Source organism: Tripterygium wilfordii, chromosome 20 (assembly GCF_013401445.1).
Source record: "Tripterygium wilfordii isolate XIE 37 chromosome 20, ASM1340144v1, whole genome shotgun sequence".
NCBI lineage: Eukaryota > Viridiplantae > Streptophyta > Magnoliopsida > Celastrales > Celastraceae > Tripterygium > Tripterygium wilfordii.
The window spans coordinates 1,533,682-1,554,401 of NC_052251.1; the positions used below are offsets into that span (position 1 = coordinate 1,533,682).

Genomic DNA, 20,720 nt, shown 5'->3' on the forward strand with positions numbered 1-20,720 from the left:
TTTACTTACAATCTTTAATGATCACAAGTATTCATTGATGCGGGAATCCCACATCGGTTGTGGAGGGTTCCCAAGTATAGCTTATAAGGGTGGGCAATCCTCTCATTAATTAAGGTCTTTTCTAGTTTAGAGTTAGGTCCATTCCTTATGGATTGGGCTTGGGCCTTCACTTGGGTGTACCCATGTTGGGCCTCCCCTTTGGGTTATAGGACCATGTTCCTGTATCAATTGATATCGGAGCCCAGGTTCAGGTCTGGTGATTGTACTTCCTTTGGTGTGCCCAAGGAGGCGATGGTGTCTACTTGACACTTATGGTCAGGCTGAGTTCTAAGAGGGCGGCGATGGTGTCGTCTGCTTGACTCTTGTGGTCAGGCTGAGATCTAAGAGGGCGGGAATGATGCGGGAGGGAATGATGCGGGAATCCCACATTGATTGTGGAGGGTCCCCAAGTATAGCTTGTAAGAGTGGGCAATCCTCTCATTAGTTAAGGCCTTTTCTAGTGTAGAGTTAGGTCCATTCCTTGTGGGTTGGGCTTGGGTCATCTAAGAGGGCGGGAATGATGCGGGAATCCCACATTGATTGTGGAGGGTCCCCAAGTATAGCTTGTAAGAGTGGGCAATCCTCTCATTAGTTAAGGCCTTTTCTAGTGTAGAGTTAGGTCCATTCCTTGTGGGTTGGGCTTGGGTCATCTAAGAGGGCGGGAATGATGCGGGAAATCCACATTGATTGTGGAGGGTCCCCAAGTATAGCTTGTAAGAGTGGGCAATCCTCTCATTAGTTAAGGCCTTTTCTAGTGTAGAGTTAGGTCCATTCCTTGTGGGTTGGGCTTGGGTCATCTAAGAGGGCGGGAATGATGCGGGAAATCCACATTGATTGTGGAGGGTCCCCAAGTATAGTTTGTAAGAGTGGGCAATCCTCTCATTAGTTAAGGCCTTTTCTAGTGTAGAGTTAGGTCCATTCCTTGTGGGTTGGGCTTGGGTCATCTAAGAGGGCGGGAATGATGCGGGAATCCCACATTGATTGTGGAGGGTCCCCAAGTATAGCTTGTAAGAGTGGGCAATCCTCTCATTAGTTAAGGCCTTTTCTAGTGTAGAGTTAGGTCCATTCCTTGTGGGTTGGGATTGGGTCATCTAAGAGGACGGGAATGATGCGGGAATCCCACATTGATTGTGGAGGGTCCCCAAGTATAGCTTGTAAGAGTGGGCAATCCTCTCATTAGTTAAGGCATTTTCTAGTGTAGAGTTAGGTCCATTCCTTGTGGGTTGGGCTTGGGTCTTCACTCGGGTGTGCCCATGTTTGGCCTCCCCTTTGGGTTATAGGACCATGTTCCTGTATCATTCATAGAATCGTAGCTCAAGGTCACCTATCCATTAATGGAACTAGTCCAAAATTAGTCCAAAATCTCAAGATGCTTAAAATTGATTACTTGTGCTACCACAAAGTTCTCATCTATAAGTTATCCATGAATAGAACCAAGGTATATCAGCTGGAGGGTCAAAACACAAAAAGCAGCATAATTAAGAGAAGACATGTCCAATGGTGAGTTCACCGCTTGATGGATCGAAGGATGCATCAACTACTGCAGAACAACATTCCCCAGCATTTCTTGACCTATGCGTTCCGACTGCCACAGGCTTGGCTAGAAGCTTCACTCCTTGCTTCCAACATCTCTGGTCTGGTTGTGGATGCCATATGACATGTGAATCAAGATGACACAGTTCTCTTAATAACCCAACAACCAACTTTTTTCAAATTCTTTTGGAAATACTGCACTTCCAACAATGCAACCAGAATTGGTACACAAACTACAAAGTCGTAAAACGTTACCTGGTCCTGTTGAAAGCACAATAGAGTTCTTTGCGTCCATCACCCAATCGATCCACAGAGCAAATCCATGACAAGTCCCAGCCTCAGTGAACTCAATCTGCAGGAAATCCTCTTCTCACTTACTAATCAAGCAAGAGATATATGTAAACACCACGGTTGTACTACAATGCAATGATTTTTTATTTATTTTTTCCTTTAAGACATTGTTTAATTGTAGTTTAACATTTTAACATTATGCCGTCATAGTCACGATTATCATCAAATAGACATTGATGGATGCACAGTTGTACGTGAAAGACCATGATCATTCATCCCCAAATGAAGCCAAGGCCCTCCTAATTCCCTAGAAAGAGAAACTAATATGGAAAATGTCCTAATTCCCAACAAAGAGAAACTAATATGGAAATCCATTTTCCCAAGCAAAAATTGGACATTCAATCCATTGTCCATAACTCATATTTTTGGCTCGATCATTGACTATCTGATGCCATACAAGATCAAGCTAACTACTTGAATTTGTAGAGTACATTGTTGTCAAACTTTTGAAAAACATCAAATTTCTAAGAACCAATTGCCCCCAGCCTACAGGAACTTGTTTTGTTACTACTGTACAAATATTTGTAGGTCAAGGAGTCTTTGTCTATGATGCAAGGTAACGTGTGTCGAATGACTAGAAAAAAGACATTATTAACACGAACACATAAATACAGTACACTGGCCAAAACAAGCAGAAGACATACCTGGACATTCCCACAGCATCGACTTATTGGTTTTGAGCAGTCAAATTCCATGACTGCAAACGTATCGCTGAGTTTCTGAAATGTTTCCATATAATGGAATCAACAATGGCGAAGTTTAAGTCTCACCCCAAAAGAAGATGAGGTATATGAGTCCAAATGTTTTTTCTACAAAAAATGATAAGTAGATGTTTGCTACCTTGATTTCCCCACACTGCCAAATAAAATATGGTAGACAAGGAGTCTCATGGGGTGAAAGTAATCCACCACAGGCCCCCAAGGTGGTATTTACAACTGAATGGTCAAAGCCTTCAACCTCACCTAAGCAGCGGCGACTATTCCAAAGATCCTGCAGAAACAAATTGCAGTAAAACTACTTACAGTTACACCTTGTTGAACAATGTACTAGCAGATTCAAACATATACATATACAAAGTATTTCCGCCATCCAACTAGACGCCAAAACAACTGAAAAATAACGAGAAATAAATCTTACTGGGAGAGACATGGCGCGAGCCTTCAATATTCCCTTATATGGCATTATCAATGCATCATCCGAAAGAACAGAATCAAGGATGGATCTTTCCTTCCTAAATTCAGAATCAGTAACAAAAAAAAATTACTTTTAAACCAGTGTATAAAAACCTATACTCGAGAATGATATGACTGAGGCCTTTACAAGGAATCACAGCACATTAACAAGAGAACAGTGCATGATCAGAGTCAATTGGATGACGTAGATATTTAGTACTTTCATGAACAAAAAAACTCAAGTATTCCAAAAGGAAAGTTTAGTAATATTACTGTAAGAACATCATTAAATAAGAGTACATACCAAAACCTTAGGTTTTGCCATGGAAGCATTCCATCATTTCCATGATAGTACGGCTCTCCGATGAACAGGTCAACCTGTAGATACACCATATTTCAATTTGTCTATTTTTTTTTTTTTTTTGTGATGATACTTAAGTTGCCAGCATATATGTTAATTACAATTTGAGAACCTTAAGAACACATCTAAATTGAGAGGGCGAATTTTTTTAGTGCAAGAACACATAAATTTAAGCCCCCTAACAGCCAAATAATGATAACAAAACGAAGTCAAATTTTGTTACATTAAAAATCATCAGCTCAACAATTTTTAGAATTAAGATATTGAACCAGTAATAAAGCAAAAGCAAGTCATATACACTAATAAAAGGGAAAAAAAATTTCTCAGAAGCAAGTTATACTAGAATATACAACGAATCAGGGTATTAATCACCTTCTTTTGATGAGTATCATCCAAAGTCAAGTATCTTTTTCCCTTATCACGAACTTCTATGCCATCTTCTGAGACACCGTTTGCATCAGAAATAATGCGCAAATATTGCGCACCCATGTCTCTCAATCCAGGAAAGCAAGCTATCACATGGGATGACTTTGAAAGTTGTGCAACAAGAAGTGCTAAGAAAATACTATCATCCGCAACAAGGCATAATGGGTTAACTCTTTCCTGCAACTGCAATCATTTCAATCCCATTAATAAGCCAAACAGTGACAACAAAAAGAACAATAATTAACATATAAGAAATTTCATCAATTGCTGGGAGGCGGGGGGGTTGAAGCTTCTTAGTAAGCACTGTGTAAATCAAAATGCATGTTCCAGAATTTTCAGCTTTACCAATAAATCAACACTTCTTGTTTCAAATGAGCACATTCAAGAAAGGCACGCTCATCCGATGATTCAATTGAACTTATTGCATGTAAGGTTCAAGGGAAAACATTGCTGACATATAATTTAAAAATGATATTTCAAAGGCAAGCAGCTTTAGCATCTGATCGACGTGCATGCAATGGCATGTTTAGGAATAGCTGGGGTACAGGAATAATCACTTGTAGACACAGATCATTGAAGCTGAAAAATGGAATTACAAGTGAGGCTAATTTTTGCAAGGAAAATTTATGAAGTAAAGCAAACATGAAGAGTGACAACTTCTTGTGCAATTATCGGCAATGCGTCGCTGCTGAGAAGTTTACAGAAAATAGTCCCACCATGCATTCAATACCTTGGGGTCTAGAAATGAACATTATGTGCCATTAAAAAAGAGTAGAAGGGCACATGGCACACGAGAGAGAGAGAGAGAGAGAGAGAGAGAGAGGGAGGGAGATGTCTTTACAGCATTTCGCACAGCTTCCAACATAGAAAGCCTCCAATGACTGTCTCCATAAATGGCAATTCTTTCAGGTGGTAGCATGAGGTTAAAATCTTTGACGTTCTTTTCGTACTGCCTATTGTCAGTATCGGAGCCTTGTGCCTTGAGCTCAAAAGTGATACGTGTATCACTATGAGCAGCATGCAGACAAACCTCTTCACCCTTTGATATATGCATGCCCCCAGGAACAAACCATACACATTGCTTCCAGTGGTCCCGCCAATCCCCAGCACCTAGTAAAGCAATAGACCAGTAATTTCAAATATTGGCATGTAAGTTCTTGATGATTTCCTGTAAATATTTTCCATCATAATTTACTTCAAATGTACCTAGACAACTAGATTTATTTGCTGAATCCACTTGTCAAGAGATAAATGCATGAAATTGAAGAATTGAAAAAAGTCTTGCCTTAAAAATTCTCATAAAGTACGTATTTTTTAGTAAAGTGGTTTCTTGGACCATGCCCAAATAAGCACTATAGTCTACAACTCACTGTCGGGATTATTCTGAAAGACACAAGCCACAAAGGCTTTTAAAAAAAATCATGACTGCAATTGTACGTCACAGAAACTATATATTTCAACCCCAAATTCTATAACCACTCAGGAAGACATATTAAGATTCACATTGCCATTACATATGTCTCTGTTAAGAGTCTTGACACGCTTCCAAGAAAAATTAATGTAGTATATATGTGTAAGAAATGGTGTGCGTAACTCACCAGTGTTCATTGGTGAATTCATCCATCTGGGAGCAGTGGAATAGAAGATAGTTCCTTCACGATCAAGCTGAAGTATCCACCTAAACAAACACACAAAATCTATCAAAAAAAGGGAAAATGAATTACATAAACAAATTGATATAATAATTACTATACAGGAAATTATAACAGAAACAGAAGAAAAAAAATTACCAAGAAACTACGGCATGAATTCTACCATCATCAGTGCCCTTTACGCGCAACTCAGTTTCCCCATGACTCTCTGGTCGTTTCCAAAAGTCAAATTCAAAAATTTTGAAGGGTTCTGACAGCTGATGAATCCTAAATTAAGCAGGAAGTTAAATGCTTGTGAATTTACAGAATTTTGTAGATAAATGATTGTTGTCATTACCAATTTTACTTCTTCTGACATTGCATCACAATGCATGGCATATTGCTGTGATTTGGTATGAATAACAGGATCCAAACCACTTGGAACAAGACGAATGCTATCCAATGCTTTTGCCTCGTTACCATACAACTCATGCAGCTTCCACAAGAATGTGCTTTCAACCAACTTAAGTATGGCATAGAGAGAGACAGACAGACAGTCAGAAAGCAAAACAAAATTACATACCAGCATAACCTGTGCAAACTTTGAAATGCATCTAAAATGAATGGAAAAACAAAGTTACCACCAACAGGTGAAATAAAAGCTTAACTAGTATATAGAAATACAATTGAGCCATCACATTCACCAACTATAAAGACAAACAAAATGGGATGAGCTAAATAAAATAATAAGAATGAGTTGTAATTCTATTTATGGGGATTGCGGGTCCCAAATTAAGACATGCAAGTATATTTGAGTTGCCCATTGGGAGACAGCTCAAAGCTGGGTACCTAGTATCACATATTAGTACAGGGTTTCAAGGATACTATGTTAATCTCACTCGGAGTCCACTTTTTTTTATTGTTAACTAATTATCTGATTTTTTTAAATGAGAAAACGCTGCTTTCAGTTTGATAGCTTCAAAGTTTCTGATAAAGCCCATAACTATAAATGATATCATTTATACTTATAATCAAGCTTGCTAACACCCGTCACTAGTCTCCTTTTGAGCTTCTGATATTTGTTTTTCTCACATATCCTCCATTTAATCCATTTGTGCTTGTTGGCTTAATTCAGTTTCATCCAGTTTCACAATTAACATGGGTTCAAAAAAGTTACCAACCTACAAAAAGCGAGAAGTAAAACATCTGACATGACAAACTTAGGAGTAAGCAGAGACATCTAATGGACTACTGGTTTTTCTCTATACCATCTTTCAGTTGTGGATACCATCATGATCATTGTCCAATAACAATAAAGATATATGGCACACAAAAACAGTTTATAAGATCAGCACTAAATTTCATAAGAGAGAAATACAAAACCTAGGAAAGTAAGGAAAACTTTCACAAGACAAAAATATATAAAAGAAGCAGATCTGGGCATACACCTGACCATAGGTAGTTGCTCGATATGGCACAGTTAGTGGATCTTCTACCAACAGCATGTCATGTGCATGTTGCAGAGTTGGGATCAGCCCTTCACCCAATAACTCTGAGTCCAGAATTTCACTAACCTGCAATTATTAATTTACGAAGTGAAGAAGTTAAAAACAAAGAAACAGAAACCATAGTGCTTGCTTGAAACAGAACCATCTCTTGAAATATAACAATAGTATTCACTAACATAGTCTGTGGTAGTATGGTGAAGCCTATTTATAAGATAGACATGTTAAGGTGCTTTTGATACAAAATATGCTTCATGAATACCATGCCATGCTTACTGAGCTTATCATATGGTTGCTATGCTAAATATGCTTTACGGAGCTTTTCACTGCAACTCCACCATTTTACCAAAGAAGCATCTACCGTGCAATTTAGAATCAGTTATCAATTTTGCAGCATGATCTTTCAAATTGCACTAATTTCCAAAGTTATATCTAGAACAACCAAGTCCAATACTGATACAAAAGGAATGATACTCACAAGAACATCTGCCCGTGAGGGCATATCCACCCCAACTCTGAGTTCATCGGACCGCTTGTTAATTATGTTTATATTGCTCCCCATTTTATTGCGGTGCAGAACTTTCCGCATCAGCTTCACCATTGGAAGATAAGACTCACATGCCGTAACCATCCCCTCTGAATTAGCACCCGCTGTTGTCTCACCAGAGTTCATTGCGCGTGCAGCCATCATTGACAGCAATCCAGTTCCAGCCCTGCAAAAGAATTGGACTTTAATCAGTAAAGAAGAATATTGCCACAATTTATCGAACTTCGAGGATGATTCATTGAATACCCAATATCAAGTACATGGCAAGGCTTAGTTATGGTCTTCTCGATTGCCATACGAAAGGCTCTGTTCCTGTAGGAATCATTGAGCATGTCGAGATACGACGTCGTAGCTAAGAGATGTTTCTGCTGCGGATTCTCAAAAGCCTCGGATTTTTCGTCGTCCTCTTCAATAACGACCCATTCCGAGTTTCCGGTGAGCGGGTCCAGTTTAAGTTGGAAGACTCGTTGGCTTGACTCGGAACTCATGGCTCGAGTGGCTCTGGACAAGTGAGAAAGCGAGTGACTGGACAAATTCAAACGAGTTATCGGCCGTGGAAGGAGAGAGGGAATTAGGGTTTTGGGAAGTAGCACAGTCATAGGAGTAACGGCATAGTGAATACTGTGGACTGTGAAGGGTTCGTTTATAATAACAATAATACGTCCAGGTGGGCCTTCAGTTCATCCTCGTTTTTTTTGGAAAGAAAGAAAGTTAACGAGAATCGTCCCTGCCGTCGATCTCCCGATTAGGGCAAATGAGATTGCCTGCAATTCCACCTCTTCCCCTCTCCTTCGCTCTGTAAGCTTCTCAATCTATTCAACTCTGTTTCGTCGACTCTATCCTCTGTTTGGTTTCCTAGAATAACCGATTTCAATAGCTGCATCACCTGATTTTGAGGATTTCTTCCATTTTAGCTGAATTTGTCAAGAATTACTAGATCGTCTTCTGATTAGTTTGTTTGGTTCGTGCAGGATGACAGCTGCTTTCAGGTTTCAACATTTCCTCTTGTTCTGTCCCCTTAATTCAGGTAGTTGGTTTTCAATTACGTACCATTAAGAAAATCCAAATTCAATGGATAGGTTTAGGTCCTTGTTTGTGATAACGTAATTAGTGTTAAATTTGAATTATCCCTTGTTAAGTTTTATCTGCAGGGCTTTGTTGATTGTCATCAAAGTAATGATTTTTCCACATTCACTAGTAGATAATAAATTGCAGGTTGACACCATAAGAAGTGGCTGACAATGTTCCACAACATGAACCGAAATATTAACGGCTATTTGCCTTTGCCGACTGTCTTTGGTTATAGGCAGCACCGACTCGCAGGATGCGGGCGCGGGATACATCGATTCGCAAATTTTCAAAGAATCTAGGATGCGGGTGCGGGCGACTCGGCTAAAAAAAAATATTTTTTTATAGTTATAATTTATATGTTAGAACTCCAGCCCTCTCACCCATTTCTTTTATGGTAAATAAACCAACTAATGTGTTAGTAATTGGCTGGTGAAGGAGTTGAATCTTCATTTACTGGTGTACAATTTGGCTTCACTTATATGTTCATATGGATTTTAACGATGTGCTGCGGTATAACTTAAATAGCTACTAGTGAAGTCCAGCTTATTCACACGCCAAAAGTTGTGAACTTGGAGAAGAGCAGATGAAATGTGATCATTTGGTGTCATTCATGAGTTCTTGCATGTACACTGGTTCCAAGAACAATTTTAATTCAGCATTCTTATCTGACTTCATGACAGATTTGGCTTTCATCAACCTCCATTGAACATTGTTGACCACTTGCATCTCCATTGTCTGGGACTCCCCTTCACTCCCCGCCCTGGTAAGCGACTTGTTGTTTGGCTTCTACTTCTACTACTGGCGCAAATCCTCATTATGTTTCCTTTTTTGTGCAATAAAATGTCCATTAAGGTTTCGAAGTAACGTATTTGATTCGTGAGGAGTTCATTGAAGCTGGAAAGTTGTCAGAGAAGATAAAACCTTCATAACTGATTTCTTTAGATTTGCCTTGTTCTCTTGGTCGGCTTTACTTATTTAAGCCAGAAACCTTAAATCCTAATTTTATCATTCTTGGTACTGTTCGGAAAAGTGGACCACTTGTTCTATGGTTGTCTTCAAGCCGTCCCAATCAACTTATGCTAGAGCAGCAGGTAACCTCAAGTATAAGTGCACATATCTCCTTCTATAAACGATGGAATTTTTATGATTTTGACAGTGGTTGGAACTTGGAACTGAGTGCAGAGCCCTCTAGAGCATTAAGCAATCACCGAGATTGTTCAATTGAGCTGTTTAGATCTTCATCACTCGCAATGTAATTCTTATTTTGATCGGCTGAACCATAGTCATCTTTTTAAATACCAGCTTTTGGCAACTAGTTCACAATAGGTGCATATTGCTTCAATTATTGGTACATTTTTCAGCAGCATAAATGAAGAGTCAAGCAATTACTTGACTATGAATTGCACTTATCGTTGTCACATTGCATTCTAGTATTCGCCATGTTTGGTTTTCTTTTTCCACAAGTCGGATACTAAACCTTTTTCTGATCACATCCTCTTACCCCATGAATCATAGGCCGTGATACTAGAATATCACTTCTTGACAGATCACACTTTCTCCTCCTATTCCGCTAGTTTAGACTTTAAATATTTCTGTGATCATGGAATTGTAGAATTTTTTCCCTACTAACTAAGATGCAGAGATATTTGGTTGATACGGTAACTACTAACATGCTTATTTGGGGGCTAAATGCCAGAAGCATTTCATTTTACACGTTCCGCTATTGAAATAATCTTTGCAATTTCTGAGTTTTGTATCTTTTAATGAAGTTTAGGAATTGATTATTTCAAAGTCTTGGGTTTTATCGTTTCCTGGAGGTGGTGTTCATAACATGAGACTCAGACTCTACGAAAGTGATGATAATTTGGTCTAGGAATAATTTTTTTTTGTTCATTTTGCTTCACTCTCGTTGAATATAGCTTGGCATTAAACTAATGCAGGTGGTGTAGGAGTTTGGAACTTTGTATACAAGTGCTGGTTAGCAGTACTATCTAATCACAGGGGATCTTATGTCATGAGATGGAGAAGGAGCTTTGCAAGGCCTCTAGAGAGAGTACATATATAGTTGCACTGTTATCTTTCTCCTGCAACAATACTATTTGTAGTATCAGCTTGGACTTTTGCTCTTCACTAGTTTGGTACTCAACTTTATGTCCGATATTGTGGTGATAAAAAGTGTTTGGCGTGTCACTAAAAACACTGGTGAGGTAAAGATAAACTTAAATATTTTTTCGTTTAGCAATTTATTTTTATATAAATATAAATAGAATAATGAAATTCATTGAGGGTAAAATTGAAGAAAAAAATCTCATATTTTGACATCGATCGCGTTGCGTCGTTAGTGGAAGTAATCATTATGGTGAGGTTATATCATGATGCAACGCTTGACCAAACAATTTTTGTCCGAACGCGATGTGTTCAAGCCAAACGCACAGAGCAAAGAAACATAGGAACGTTGTTGTATGGATCGAATTATGCTACATTTTCTATCTTCATTTCCAATATGGAAATTACATGTGAATTTTTCCCAGAATGAAAGACTATGATTAGGAAAAGATGCTTGACTTGATGCATGCCTGACTGTACTTGGCAGGGTGACCCCATGTAATTAGTGGTTCAATTAAGTTAATGTTTGTGAAGTCGGTCCACTTAATTATTGGCTAATTAGGATATACAATTTATAATTAGTTCTACCACCGGACATAATGTGACAAACACTTCCTTCTTTTAGGCCCATTAGGAAAACACTTTGTTGCACCAATTTTATATAATAAACCGATAATTATATCATATAAGTTTCCTCTTTGAATATCCGATATATATAGAAATTCGGGTTGTCAAGCTCGCGTGCTCAAAAGTTTAATACCTGACGATATGATAAATAGGGTCAAAGTCTAGCTTATGACCACCAGAATATTGCTTTATGTGAAATCGAACTCAGTTCCTCTGGAATCCGTAAATTTGGTTCCACCTCATTATCCCGCTTTCCTTTTTGTTTTTTTTGTCTTTTTAAGAAGGACCTCCCACTTTTGTTGAAGTAATGTTTGTTGTGTTTAACAAATACGTGCAAGCTCAACCTCCACTTATTCTCTTTAGGTTTGGTGGATTAGTATGGCCTATATATATATATATATATATATTAAGCATAAATTTGAGCGCATGATATCTGTTAATTAGATTTATTATAGAAGTTTGGTGAGCCGGTGTAGCTGGCTTTTATTTATGGGTGCATGAAAAGGACTGGAGGAGAAGGTAGATGGCGTGGACGTTTCTTCCTCAAAATATGACGACCACTAATGATTTGCATAAAATTTATCAAGTATGACTTAGGTGAGAAGATGGAATCATGGTTTCTATGGTTACAGGCTCTGAAGTATGTTAACATATATATAGATAAATTCAGTTCTTTACAATCAATAACACGCTTTTAAAGGAATATATTTTATAGTAACTCCGTAATTAAACATGCTTCTACGAGAGCATTATTTGGAAGGGTGATCTCTTTGGAAGACATCCAAAGTGGACAATATTGTTGATAGGTATTGGGTTAGATATTTTAATAAAGTGCAGCTATAGACAAGGGTTTGTTATATAAAAAAATTAATTTAAAACTAGTACAAACTACAAAGTATAAGTAACTTTGTTAACTAGCTTTTAATGGCAACCAGAAATTGCGTCTTATAGGTTGGTTGCACAGGGGAAAATCACTTTGGATGATAGTTTAATTGGTGAATCTCTCTGGGTTTAAATCGTATGAAATTGGAAAGTTGGGAAGTTCAATTCTCATTGGAAGTAATATTTTTGTGGCCACTCGTTAGATTTTGACCCAACATTCTCTGTCTTCAAGTGTGAAATTTCTGCATGGCTTGACGGCTCGAGTTCAAACCCATATAAAATATTCAAATGACAAATTTGTCTAGTAGCATTTTAGATTAAAAAAAGTTACACGTACGAGTGGAGGTTGTTAGGTCTTTCTCCTAGCTGGTGCGGCGGGCTCACAAGAATCTAACTCGGAAATTGAAAACCAGGAGATGGGAGGGACTCCAATTCTTAGCTCCAATTCCATCTCAAAACTCATGTTAAATCATAATTTTTTTTTTGAAAATGATATATTAGAGTTTAGGAGTTAGGAATTAATGTTTAGAGTTTACAGTTTAAGATTTAGGGTTTAGGGATTAATTTTTTAATTTTTAGGGTTTAGAGTCTAGGATTTAGGGTTTATAGTTTAAAATTTAGTTTTCAGAATTTTTGTTTTCAAAATCTATTGTATTATAATATAATGAATACCAAAATGGTCAATCACACATTTTAATTCATGATTTAACATGGTTTTAATAAAGAATTTGAGCTAAAAATTGGAACAAGAATTGAAACTCCCCCTATCCCGAAAACCAGAGCGAGAAATAATAAAAGGACCGTAGATGATTGGGGCCCTCAAAGAGTTGCCACCTGTCATGACTAGCAGTGACGAAGCTAGCTCATACTGCCACGTTTTCTATCTAACTTTTGTCTCGGATTGGCTGGCAATTTGTTCTTGAAGTTTAGAACTCGCGAATTCCAAAACTGCCCAAAATATAGAGAAAACAAATATCTGAATTTTTTTAGTAATAAAAAATGAGAATATAAAAGTTGGTCTTTTGAAAATTTAATACGAGACTAAATTTCAGATTGTCAAGCGTTCACGCACATAAAGACATGATAAATTGAGTAAATATCCAATGCATAACCGTAAAAATATTCCTCCCAATAGTATTGAATTTATAATTTTTCGAATACATATAGTTTTGGCTCAAGAAATATTCACCACTACACTATCATCGAAGTGAATTTACTAATCGAGCAAGCTTATAATTTTCTTAATCTTGCGTACTCAAAAGATGTTGGGCTTTTGGTGATCAGTTTGGCTTGAAAAACGAATGTTTATGCTCTGTCTCCACATCTAGTGATGAATGGAGTACTAGATTCATGAATTAATCAAAGGGGACAATAGTAGGTGGCCGGATTCAATGGAGGATTTCCAATAGAACAGGGTACCACTACCACGCACAGATGTTGTGTACGTAACTGGACATTAATTCCTCGTCAAGATTTTCTCTCAATCTTTTATCTTTTGTTATGGGCCATGGAAGATCTCACAACTTTCACGAATCAGTTGAGACTTAAGTCGAGATTCAGTATAAAAAGACAATGTAGGGTGATATTCGCACACATTGCGTTGAACAAAAATTCATCTTGCAAATTACGATAATGAAAATAGTTATGAGAGTTGAACTCACGATCTCTCACTTACGTTAAAGAATTACCGCGATAAAATTTATCGATAACCAAATTAACATGCTCTCTTCTCCTTCTTATGAAAAGATAAACCTCTAATTGACCCTCTGCTCCGTTTAGATGGTGAAACAATCTCGTCTCTTGTCTTGTCTTGTCCTGTCCATTAATGGCTTAGATGGTACCACAAGTCTAATAAGGATTGTAATTAATTGACATCATTACTGCTCTGTTCTTGATTTCGTCTGCTAAAACTATAATTTCTGGTGATTGTTTTAAGAAAAATGTTAAATGCTGCTGTGCTTTCTTTCTGGCTGGCCGCCCTCTTGGGTCTTTCTAAGCCAACCAAGCAGTAAAGAGGACCATCAAAAAGCAAGAGGAGTCCACTTCAACACAAATCAATCCTTGATGGTTGTTCCAATTTGACTCCATGAAAACTAATTGACTTGATTATTGAACAACCACTTAGCCAATTATAGTTCTCTACAATTATGGGTCAGATAGTAGGTATGGTTGATCATGGTTTATTCCTTGAGCTAGAACCATTAGAGTTTTAAGTTTTTCTTTATTTATTTGTCAAGCGTGTCAATACCTGATAATATATGCCAAATAAAATATAATCACCCACTCAAGGTATCAACAGTCTTACGGATCATAGTATTTTTTTATCTCAACTATCCCAAATGATAAAACAGACATATGAGATTTCATACGCGTCATGTGAATCATTTGAAGCCTATGTGACGAAAACCTTTCGTATTCGAAAAAATTGGGTTGGACTCTGAATAAATTCGTAACGTCCATAAACCCACACAATTTTCTCTAGATTCAATGTTCTCACTTGCGATCAAAAAATCGATCGTAATGCATTAAGCTGAGGTTTTCCTTACCTATTATCATTATTCCCTCATTCTCCTCGATGTGGGATCTTATCATCATGATTTCACATAGATGACATGTCTCTATCTCAACATTTGTGATAGTGGTGCAAAATTTGAGATAATTAGCATTTCCGGTAAACAAGTATTAACAGAGGAAGTCACTGTATTACAGCAATTCAAACGCTCTTCTTTTGAGTCCTGACTAGTACAAAGAGTCACCAAATAACTCTCACTCCTCAATCTTACAAAACCAAACCCTCAGAAGCTTCATCATCTACCATCTTATAAATCCCTCCACTAGCTTTCTCTCTTGGCAGCAACTTCAAGGGTTTTTCTATAGGAATCATGGGTTACTCTGTTTTATTGCTCTTGTTCATACTCTGTTTCACAGAACTTTCAGTCTCTGAGATTCTTCTCCCACTAACCCACTCCCTCTCCAAAACCCAATTCACCTCCACCCACCACCTCCTCAAATCCACCTCCACCCGCTCCGCCGCACGCTTCCAACACCACCATAAACGCCACCGTCAAGTCTCCCTCCCTCTCGCTCCTGGCAGTGACTATACCCTCTCGTTTAATCTTGGCTCCCACTCTCCGCAATCCATCTCTCTCTACCTTGACACCGGCAGCGACCTCGTCTGGTTCCCATGCCGCCCCTTTGAATGCATACTCTGCGAAGGCAAAACCTCCCCTGACGCAACCCCACTACCCAATATCACTTCCTCCTTCTCCTCCGTCCCTTGCAAATCCGCTGCTTGTTCTGCCGCACACTCCAATCTCCCCTCCTCCGACATATGCGCAATCGCTGACTGCCCTTTAGAATCAATCGAAACTTCCGATTGCCATTCATTTTCGTGTCCGAAATTCTACTATGCGTATGCTGATGGCAGCTTTGTTGCTCGTCTTTATCGGGAATCCCTTTCGCTGTCATCTCTTGTTCTCCATAATTTCACTTTTGGCTGCGCTCACACCGCACTCGCAGAACCAATCGGGGTTGCTGGGTTCGGCCGTGGCGTGCTTTCAATGCCTGCCCAGCTCGCCGAATACTCTCCTCATCTCGGTAACCGGTTTTCATATTGTTTAGTATCTCACTCGTTTGACTCGGAACGAGTTCGCCGTCCGAGCCCACTTATCCTCGGACGCTACGAAGATAAAAAGAAAAAAGAAGGCGAATTTAATGATATTCAGTTTGTTTATACTTCCTTGCTCGAAAATCCGAAGCACCCGTATTTCTACTCTGTTGGGCTTCAGGGAATCTCCGTCGGGAAGAAGAAAATCCCGGCGCCGGAGAAGTTGAAGAGGGTCGATCGTAAAGGGAGCGGAGGGATGGTGGTGGATTCGGGGACCACATTCACGATGTTGCCGGCAAGTTTGTACGACTCTGTGGTGACTGAGTTCGATAACCGAGTTGGGCGAGTTCACGAGCGAGCTAGTGAGATTGAGGGGAAGACTGGACTGAGTCCCTGCTATTACTACGACGGTATTTTGAATGTCCCCAACGTCGTTTTGCATTTTGTGGGGAATGGATCCTCTGTGGTGCTACCTAGGAGGAACTATTTTTACGATTTCGTGGACGGTGGCGATGGAGTTTCGAAGAAGCGGAATGTTGGGTGTTTGATGCTGATGAACGCCGGAGATGAGGAGGAGCTGAGGGGTGGGCCCATGGCGACACTTGGCAATTATCAGCAGCAGGGTTTTGAAGTTGTTTATGATTTGGAGAAGCAGGTGGTTGGGTTTGCGAGGAGGAAGTGCGCATCTTTGTGGGATAGCTTGAATAAAAGCTAACGTGCGCTGGATTGACTTCTTCGATTAAGTCCCATAGTGAGGTTTGACCGCACGTGTGGGCTCCGTGTGTAAATAATAAGATTATGTCCACTTCATGTTTTGCTTCATGAACTCACTTGTAAGAACGTATATATGGATACGAAAGTGTATATATTGATACACCATCTTGTGCATATAGTGGATGTTGGAAGCAAATAATTAAGTGCTAAAGGAGTTGTAGAAACATGTTTAAATTGGTTTTGGAAAAATTAATGATCTTATGATTCTCAATATTTTTTGTCATAGTTATCTCAAATATGAGATAGACGTTCACAATTTCATATGGATCATGTGAGGTCAGACTCTAACTCTCATTGGTAATGATAATGCGTGTCTTCAATTAGTACATGGTGCTGAAGTGCTCCAGCTTAATTGTTGAATTGTACAAATGCCTGCTGCTGGATCCCCTGTTTTTTTTTGAAAACCAACCACACAAGCAGCAATAAGACACGAATATCAACACAGCACCTCGAATGGTAAAAATCTGTGTTGGTAATCGAACTTATCAACTACTCACACACACTCTATCTAACCGATGTGGGACAATCTATGGTAGACATAGTGTCAACCAGACATCACACACACACGCTTAGGCAACAGCCGTGTAGCTTTTTTTGAAAACCAACCACACACAAACAGTAATAAGACACGAACACCAACACAGCACCCTCAAGGGCAAAAACCTGTGTTGGATCCCCTGTTTAGAGTTAGATATTAGTCTTTAATTAAGCTTCATAACGTGAATCCTCAGCAAAGAAATGAATAAAGTGATGTTGTCAGGTTGTCAGGTCAGGGGGGTCAGGATCTTCTTTTATGTCCAATTTTTTTGCCACATTCACTGCCTTTGTCCTTTGAATTACGTTGCATTCACGCTTGCAGAGGCGTGTAATATTTGGATGCAGCTAATGCTCCTCTGTTTTATCCCCTGTAGTGTTGCTGCCCTTCCACTGCATATATCACCAGAGCAGTTCATCAAAATTATGGATACTTCAACAGTGATAATGATGGCTTTAGCATAGTGTCGAGATAAAAAAAATAAAAATAAAAATAAAAAAACCACATCGTTTAGTGAACGTCAAAGTAATGTGATTTATAAGATGAAGTCTAACCTCAACTAAGATGATCCTTTTAAGGATAAAATCTCGTGCGGGATTTAATTACGTTCATAGTGGATAATACTTCTTGAGTTTTTTGGGTTGAATTTTTACGGTACTTTCACAGGTATTGACACTCAATTTATAACTTAATATCAATACATAGACTCGATCCTAAAAAGACCTCCACTCATTTGATTCACTTATTGAATTTTTCGAATGTTCTTATAGATAAACCACTCACAAGATGAGACATAATAGAGAGACCCTAATCCGTATATTCTACTTAATGAGATTCGCATAACCAAACCCTTTATTGCAAGAGTGTTGAGACTAAAGTTTCATAATATTTGATAAAAGTCAAGTGATGTGGTTTATGCATTACGCTTGCTGATTTATAACACATAGATTGATAAATAGATATCACACATTGAGACACGTAGACAAGTGACAAAAAAAAAAATCCACTTGCGCCCCAAATTGGACATGAAACAACGTGACAAAATCCTTCACAGTCTGTTTCTAACATTGCCTAATAATAATACGGTGTAAAGAACACTTTTGATCCACTATAACCTACATAAGTAAAAATCAAAAGCTTAAATGCAGCCTTCATTGTCGACCTTTTCGAAGTAATCCTGTGAATCCAATGCATTGGAGTTGGACAAAAGAAAATATTTGGGTCTCCCAATGCAAGGGGAGGATACAGACAAGCCAACAACTCATTCATGCAAAACAGCTGTCACTAATGACGTCAACTCTAGAGAATATATATTGGCTTTTTCTAATTTTGAAACTATTATGCGGGACCCACCCTACCCAACCTACCCAACCTGTCCCACATCATCTTTTGTCTTCTTTTCCTTAAATATATCAAATTAAAATCATCTCAGTTACTAATAATATATGATGTGTACAACGCACGAATTCATTTGAATAATGTGCGGTTAATTCAACAATGAAAATACTAATTGTAAAGATTTTTATCGTGAGTGTAATTCAACAACTGATATATTAACTGATGACGTCTTTATCGTTCATAGATCATATGAATAATTTCACTAGCTCCTTTAAGCTTTGTGTATTCGTTGACTTTTGACTCGGTGGGTTCACAAAATTAAAGTGGAACTCTTTGTGAGGATATAAATTAATTCGGATTGATCAATCAAGTACGTTCAAAATCAATTTAGATTAGAATCCGAAAACGTAAATATTTTATAAATATATATTATTATCTCATTCTTAACCGATCTGAAATCTTTTTGGTCATCCTAGAATGGATAATGACGGGTGTAGTACTAGTACTAGTACTAGTACAGCGCTACAGCTATTGCCATCCGAATCTAAATAATGATTTAGGTATTTGTCGTATTATATATGATGGAGATATATGGACCACTCCATATAATGGATCATTGTCTTATTAATGGATCATTGTACACTATTGAAATATCACGTCCAATATTAGGTATTCAATTGAAACGATAATGTAGCTCCAATTTGACTATATGACTATGACTAATAACCCCATATGGGGAAATTTATAAGAAACTAGCATTCTACAATATCTTTTTGCTTTGGTTTTTTCTGATCTCTTTTTTTTTTCCCTCAAATTTCCCTTATTCCTTCTTCTTTTGATTTCTTCTTTTTGTAGATGGACGGTGCAACTTTTGTCAAAACAAGGCCATAACTTGGCCTTTTGTTTTTATATGGCTTGTACATACTCTTTTAATATTTGGTGTCATTTGAAGATTGAGCATCATTTATCACAACCCACAACCCATACCAAATGCAAAAAATGGGTTTTCCACCTTTGTCACAACCCATATCCATGTAGTCTAAGTTGGTATTTGGGTACCCATCTCTACGAGGTCATGGTTCCAATGAAAAACGCGGGAATATATCTTGCAATTAATACACAACACCTTAATATTGGGCGCCAATTCATACGTCATGACCTTAGCGGCTACGTAGGTATACAAATAGCATTAAAGAGTAAATGATACATAGAACATTTTTACTGATAATTATGATAAACATATGGTCGCATTCATGCATGTAACCTTGAGAAATGCAATGTCTCTCTTAGATTACAATCCCCTGGAGCTTTTTTAAAAAAAATAAAATAATTTCAAGTTGTGTAAGGCTTTTGAGTATTATATACAACCATCGAATCATCTTGATAAGCTTACATGTAGCTTGGAATCTAAGTTTTAGCATTACTAGGCTATTCAATTATCTATGAAACACAAACCAATGTTCATTCACGTACCTTGCATAGTTGCATGGGAAAAAAGGGTTGAATACAATATTGATCCCTATGGTTTGACTATATTCATATTTAGTCCCGATACTTTTCAACTTGGGTTATTTTTCAGTCCTTCCATCCGATCCCTATGGTTTGACTATATTCATATTTAGTCCCGATACTTTTCAACTTGGGTTATTTTTCAGTCCTTCCATCCAATTCACATTAACACCGTGAAAATTCGTTACGTACATCATCCAAACATAGTTGCATGGGAAAAAAGGGTTGAATACAATATTGATCCCTATGGTTTGACGATATTCATATTTAGTCCCGATACTTTTCAACTTGGGTTATTTTTCAGTCCTTCCATCCAATTCACATTAACACCGTCAAAATTCGTTACGTACGTCATCCAAACACTACCAACTATTCAGACAACATATCTGTTACTATTATCGTCCAGTAGATGTGCTACCAGTATATACGTCACTGATAAAATTATCTATCAAATGAAGCTTAAGTTTAAGCCACGGAGGCCGGAGCTTGAGGAGGTCTCTACGAATGATAAATCGGATCTGATAGTGGTCTACGATGCAAATTTGTGGTGCATTGTGCTGATGAAAATATATCGCAATTAATTCCTTTAATTTGTTTTTAATAAGGGTGATTTCTTTTTTTATTTTCTTAGAGTATTACGTACAAGTTTTATGGATCCTATAGTTTTAATGGGTCTCTTGGGCCTAGGCCTAGCCCAAAGTTTTTA

The 20,720-nt window shown here is 38.1% G+C and overlaps 2 protein-coding genes and 1 long non-coding RNA gene across 3 annotated transcripts; 2 read left to right on the top strand and 1 right to left on the bottom strand.

Moving 5' to 3' along the window:
- Positions 1-1,390: 1,390 nt before the first annotated feature.
- Positions 1,391-8,198, bottom strand: LOC119986553 (protein arginine N-methyltransferase 1.6). The gene is made up of 14 exons (XM_038831163.1): positions 7,812-8,198; positions 7,497-7,731; positions 6,962-7,087; positions 5,872-6,036; positions 5,673-5,791; positions 5,481-5,560; positions 4,724-4,992; positions 3,829-4,065; positions 3,400-3,473; positions 3,061-3,154; positions 2,764-2,913; positions 2,568-2,642; positions 1,828-1,924; positions 1,391-1,675 (listed from the first exon to the last, which is right to left on the bottom strand). Exons 1-14 carry the CDS (start codon positions 8,162-8,164, stop codon positions 1,518-1,520), a joined length of 2,232 nt encoding a protein of 743 aa, XP_038687091.1. The 5' UTR covers positions 8,165-8,198; the 3' UTR covers positions 1,391-1,517.
- Positions 8,199-8,228: 30 nt separating this feature from the next.
- LOC119986554 lies at positions 8,229-10,555 on the top strand. Its single transcript, XR_005465285.1, has 4 exons — positions 8,229-8,363; positions 8,537-8,592; positions 9,317-9,399; positions 9,489-10,555. It is a non-coding gene; the product is annotated as an uncharacterized LOC119986554 (long non-coding RNA).
- Positions 10,556-15,009: 4,454 nt separating this feature from the next.
- Positions 15,010-16,843, top strand: LOC119986477 (probable aspartyl protease At4g16563). Its single transcript, XM_038831038.1, has one exon. It carries the CDS (start codon positions 15,134-15,136, stop codon positions 16,571-16,573), a length of 1,440 nt encoding a protein of 479 aa, XP_038686966.1. The 5' UTR covers positions 15,010-15,133; the 3' UTR covers positions 16,574-16,843.
- Positions 16,844-20,720: the final 3,877 nt, after the last annotated feature.

Coding starts and splice junctions, on each gene's coding strand:
- LOC119986553 (XM_038831163.1), bottom strand. CDS start 8,164: ATGACTGTGCTACTTCCCAAAACCCTAATTCCCTCTCTCCTTCCACGG. Junction 7,732..7,811: donor TGCCATGTACTTGATATTGG/GTATTCAATGAA, acceptor ATTCTTTTGCAG/GGCTGGAACTGGATTGCTGT. Junction 4,993..5,480: donor GAATTCACCAATGAACACTG/GTGAGTTACGCA, acceptor TTGCTTTACTAG/GTGCTGGGGATTGGCGGGAC.
- LOC119986477 (XM_038831038.1), top strand. CDS start 15,134: ATGGGTTACTCTGTTTTATTGCTCTTGTTCATACTCTGTTTCACAGAA.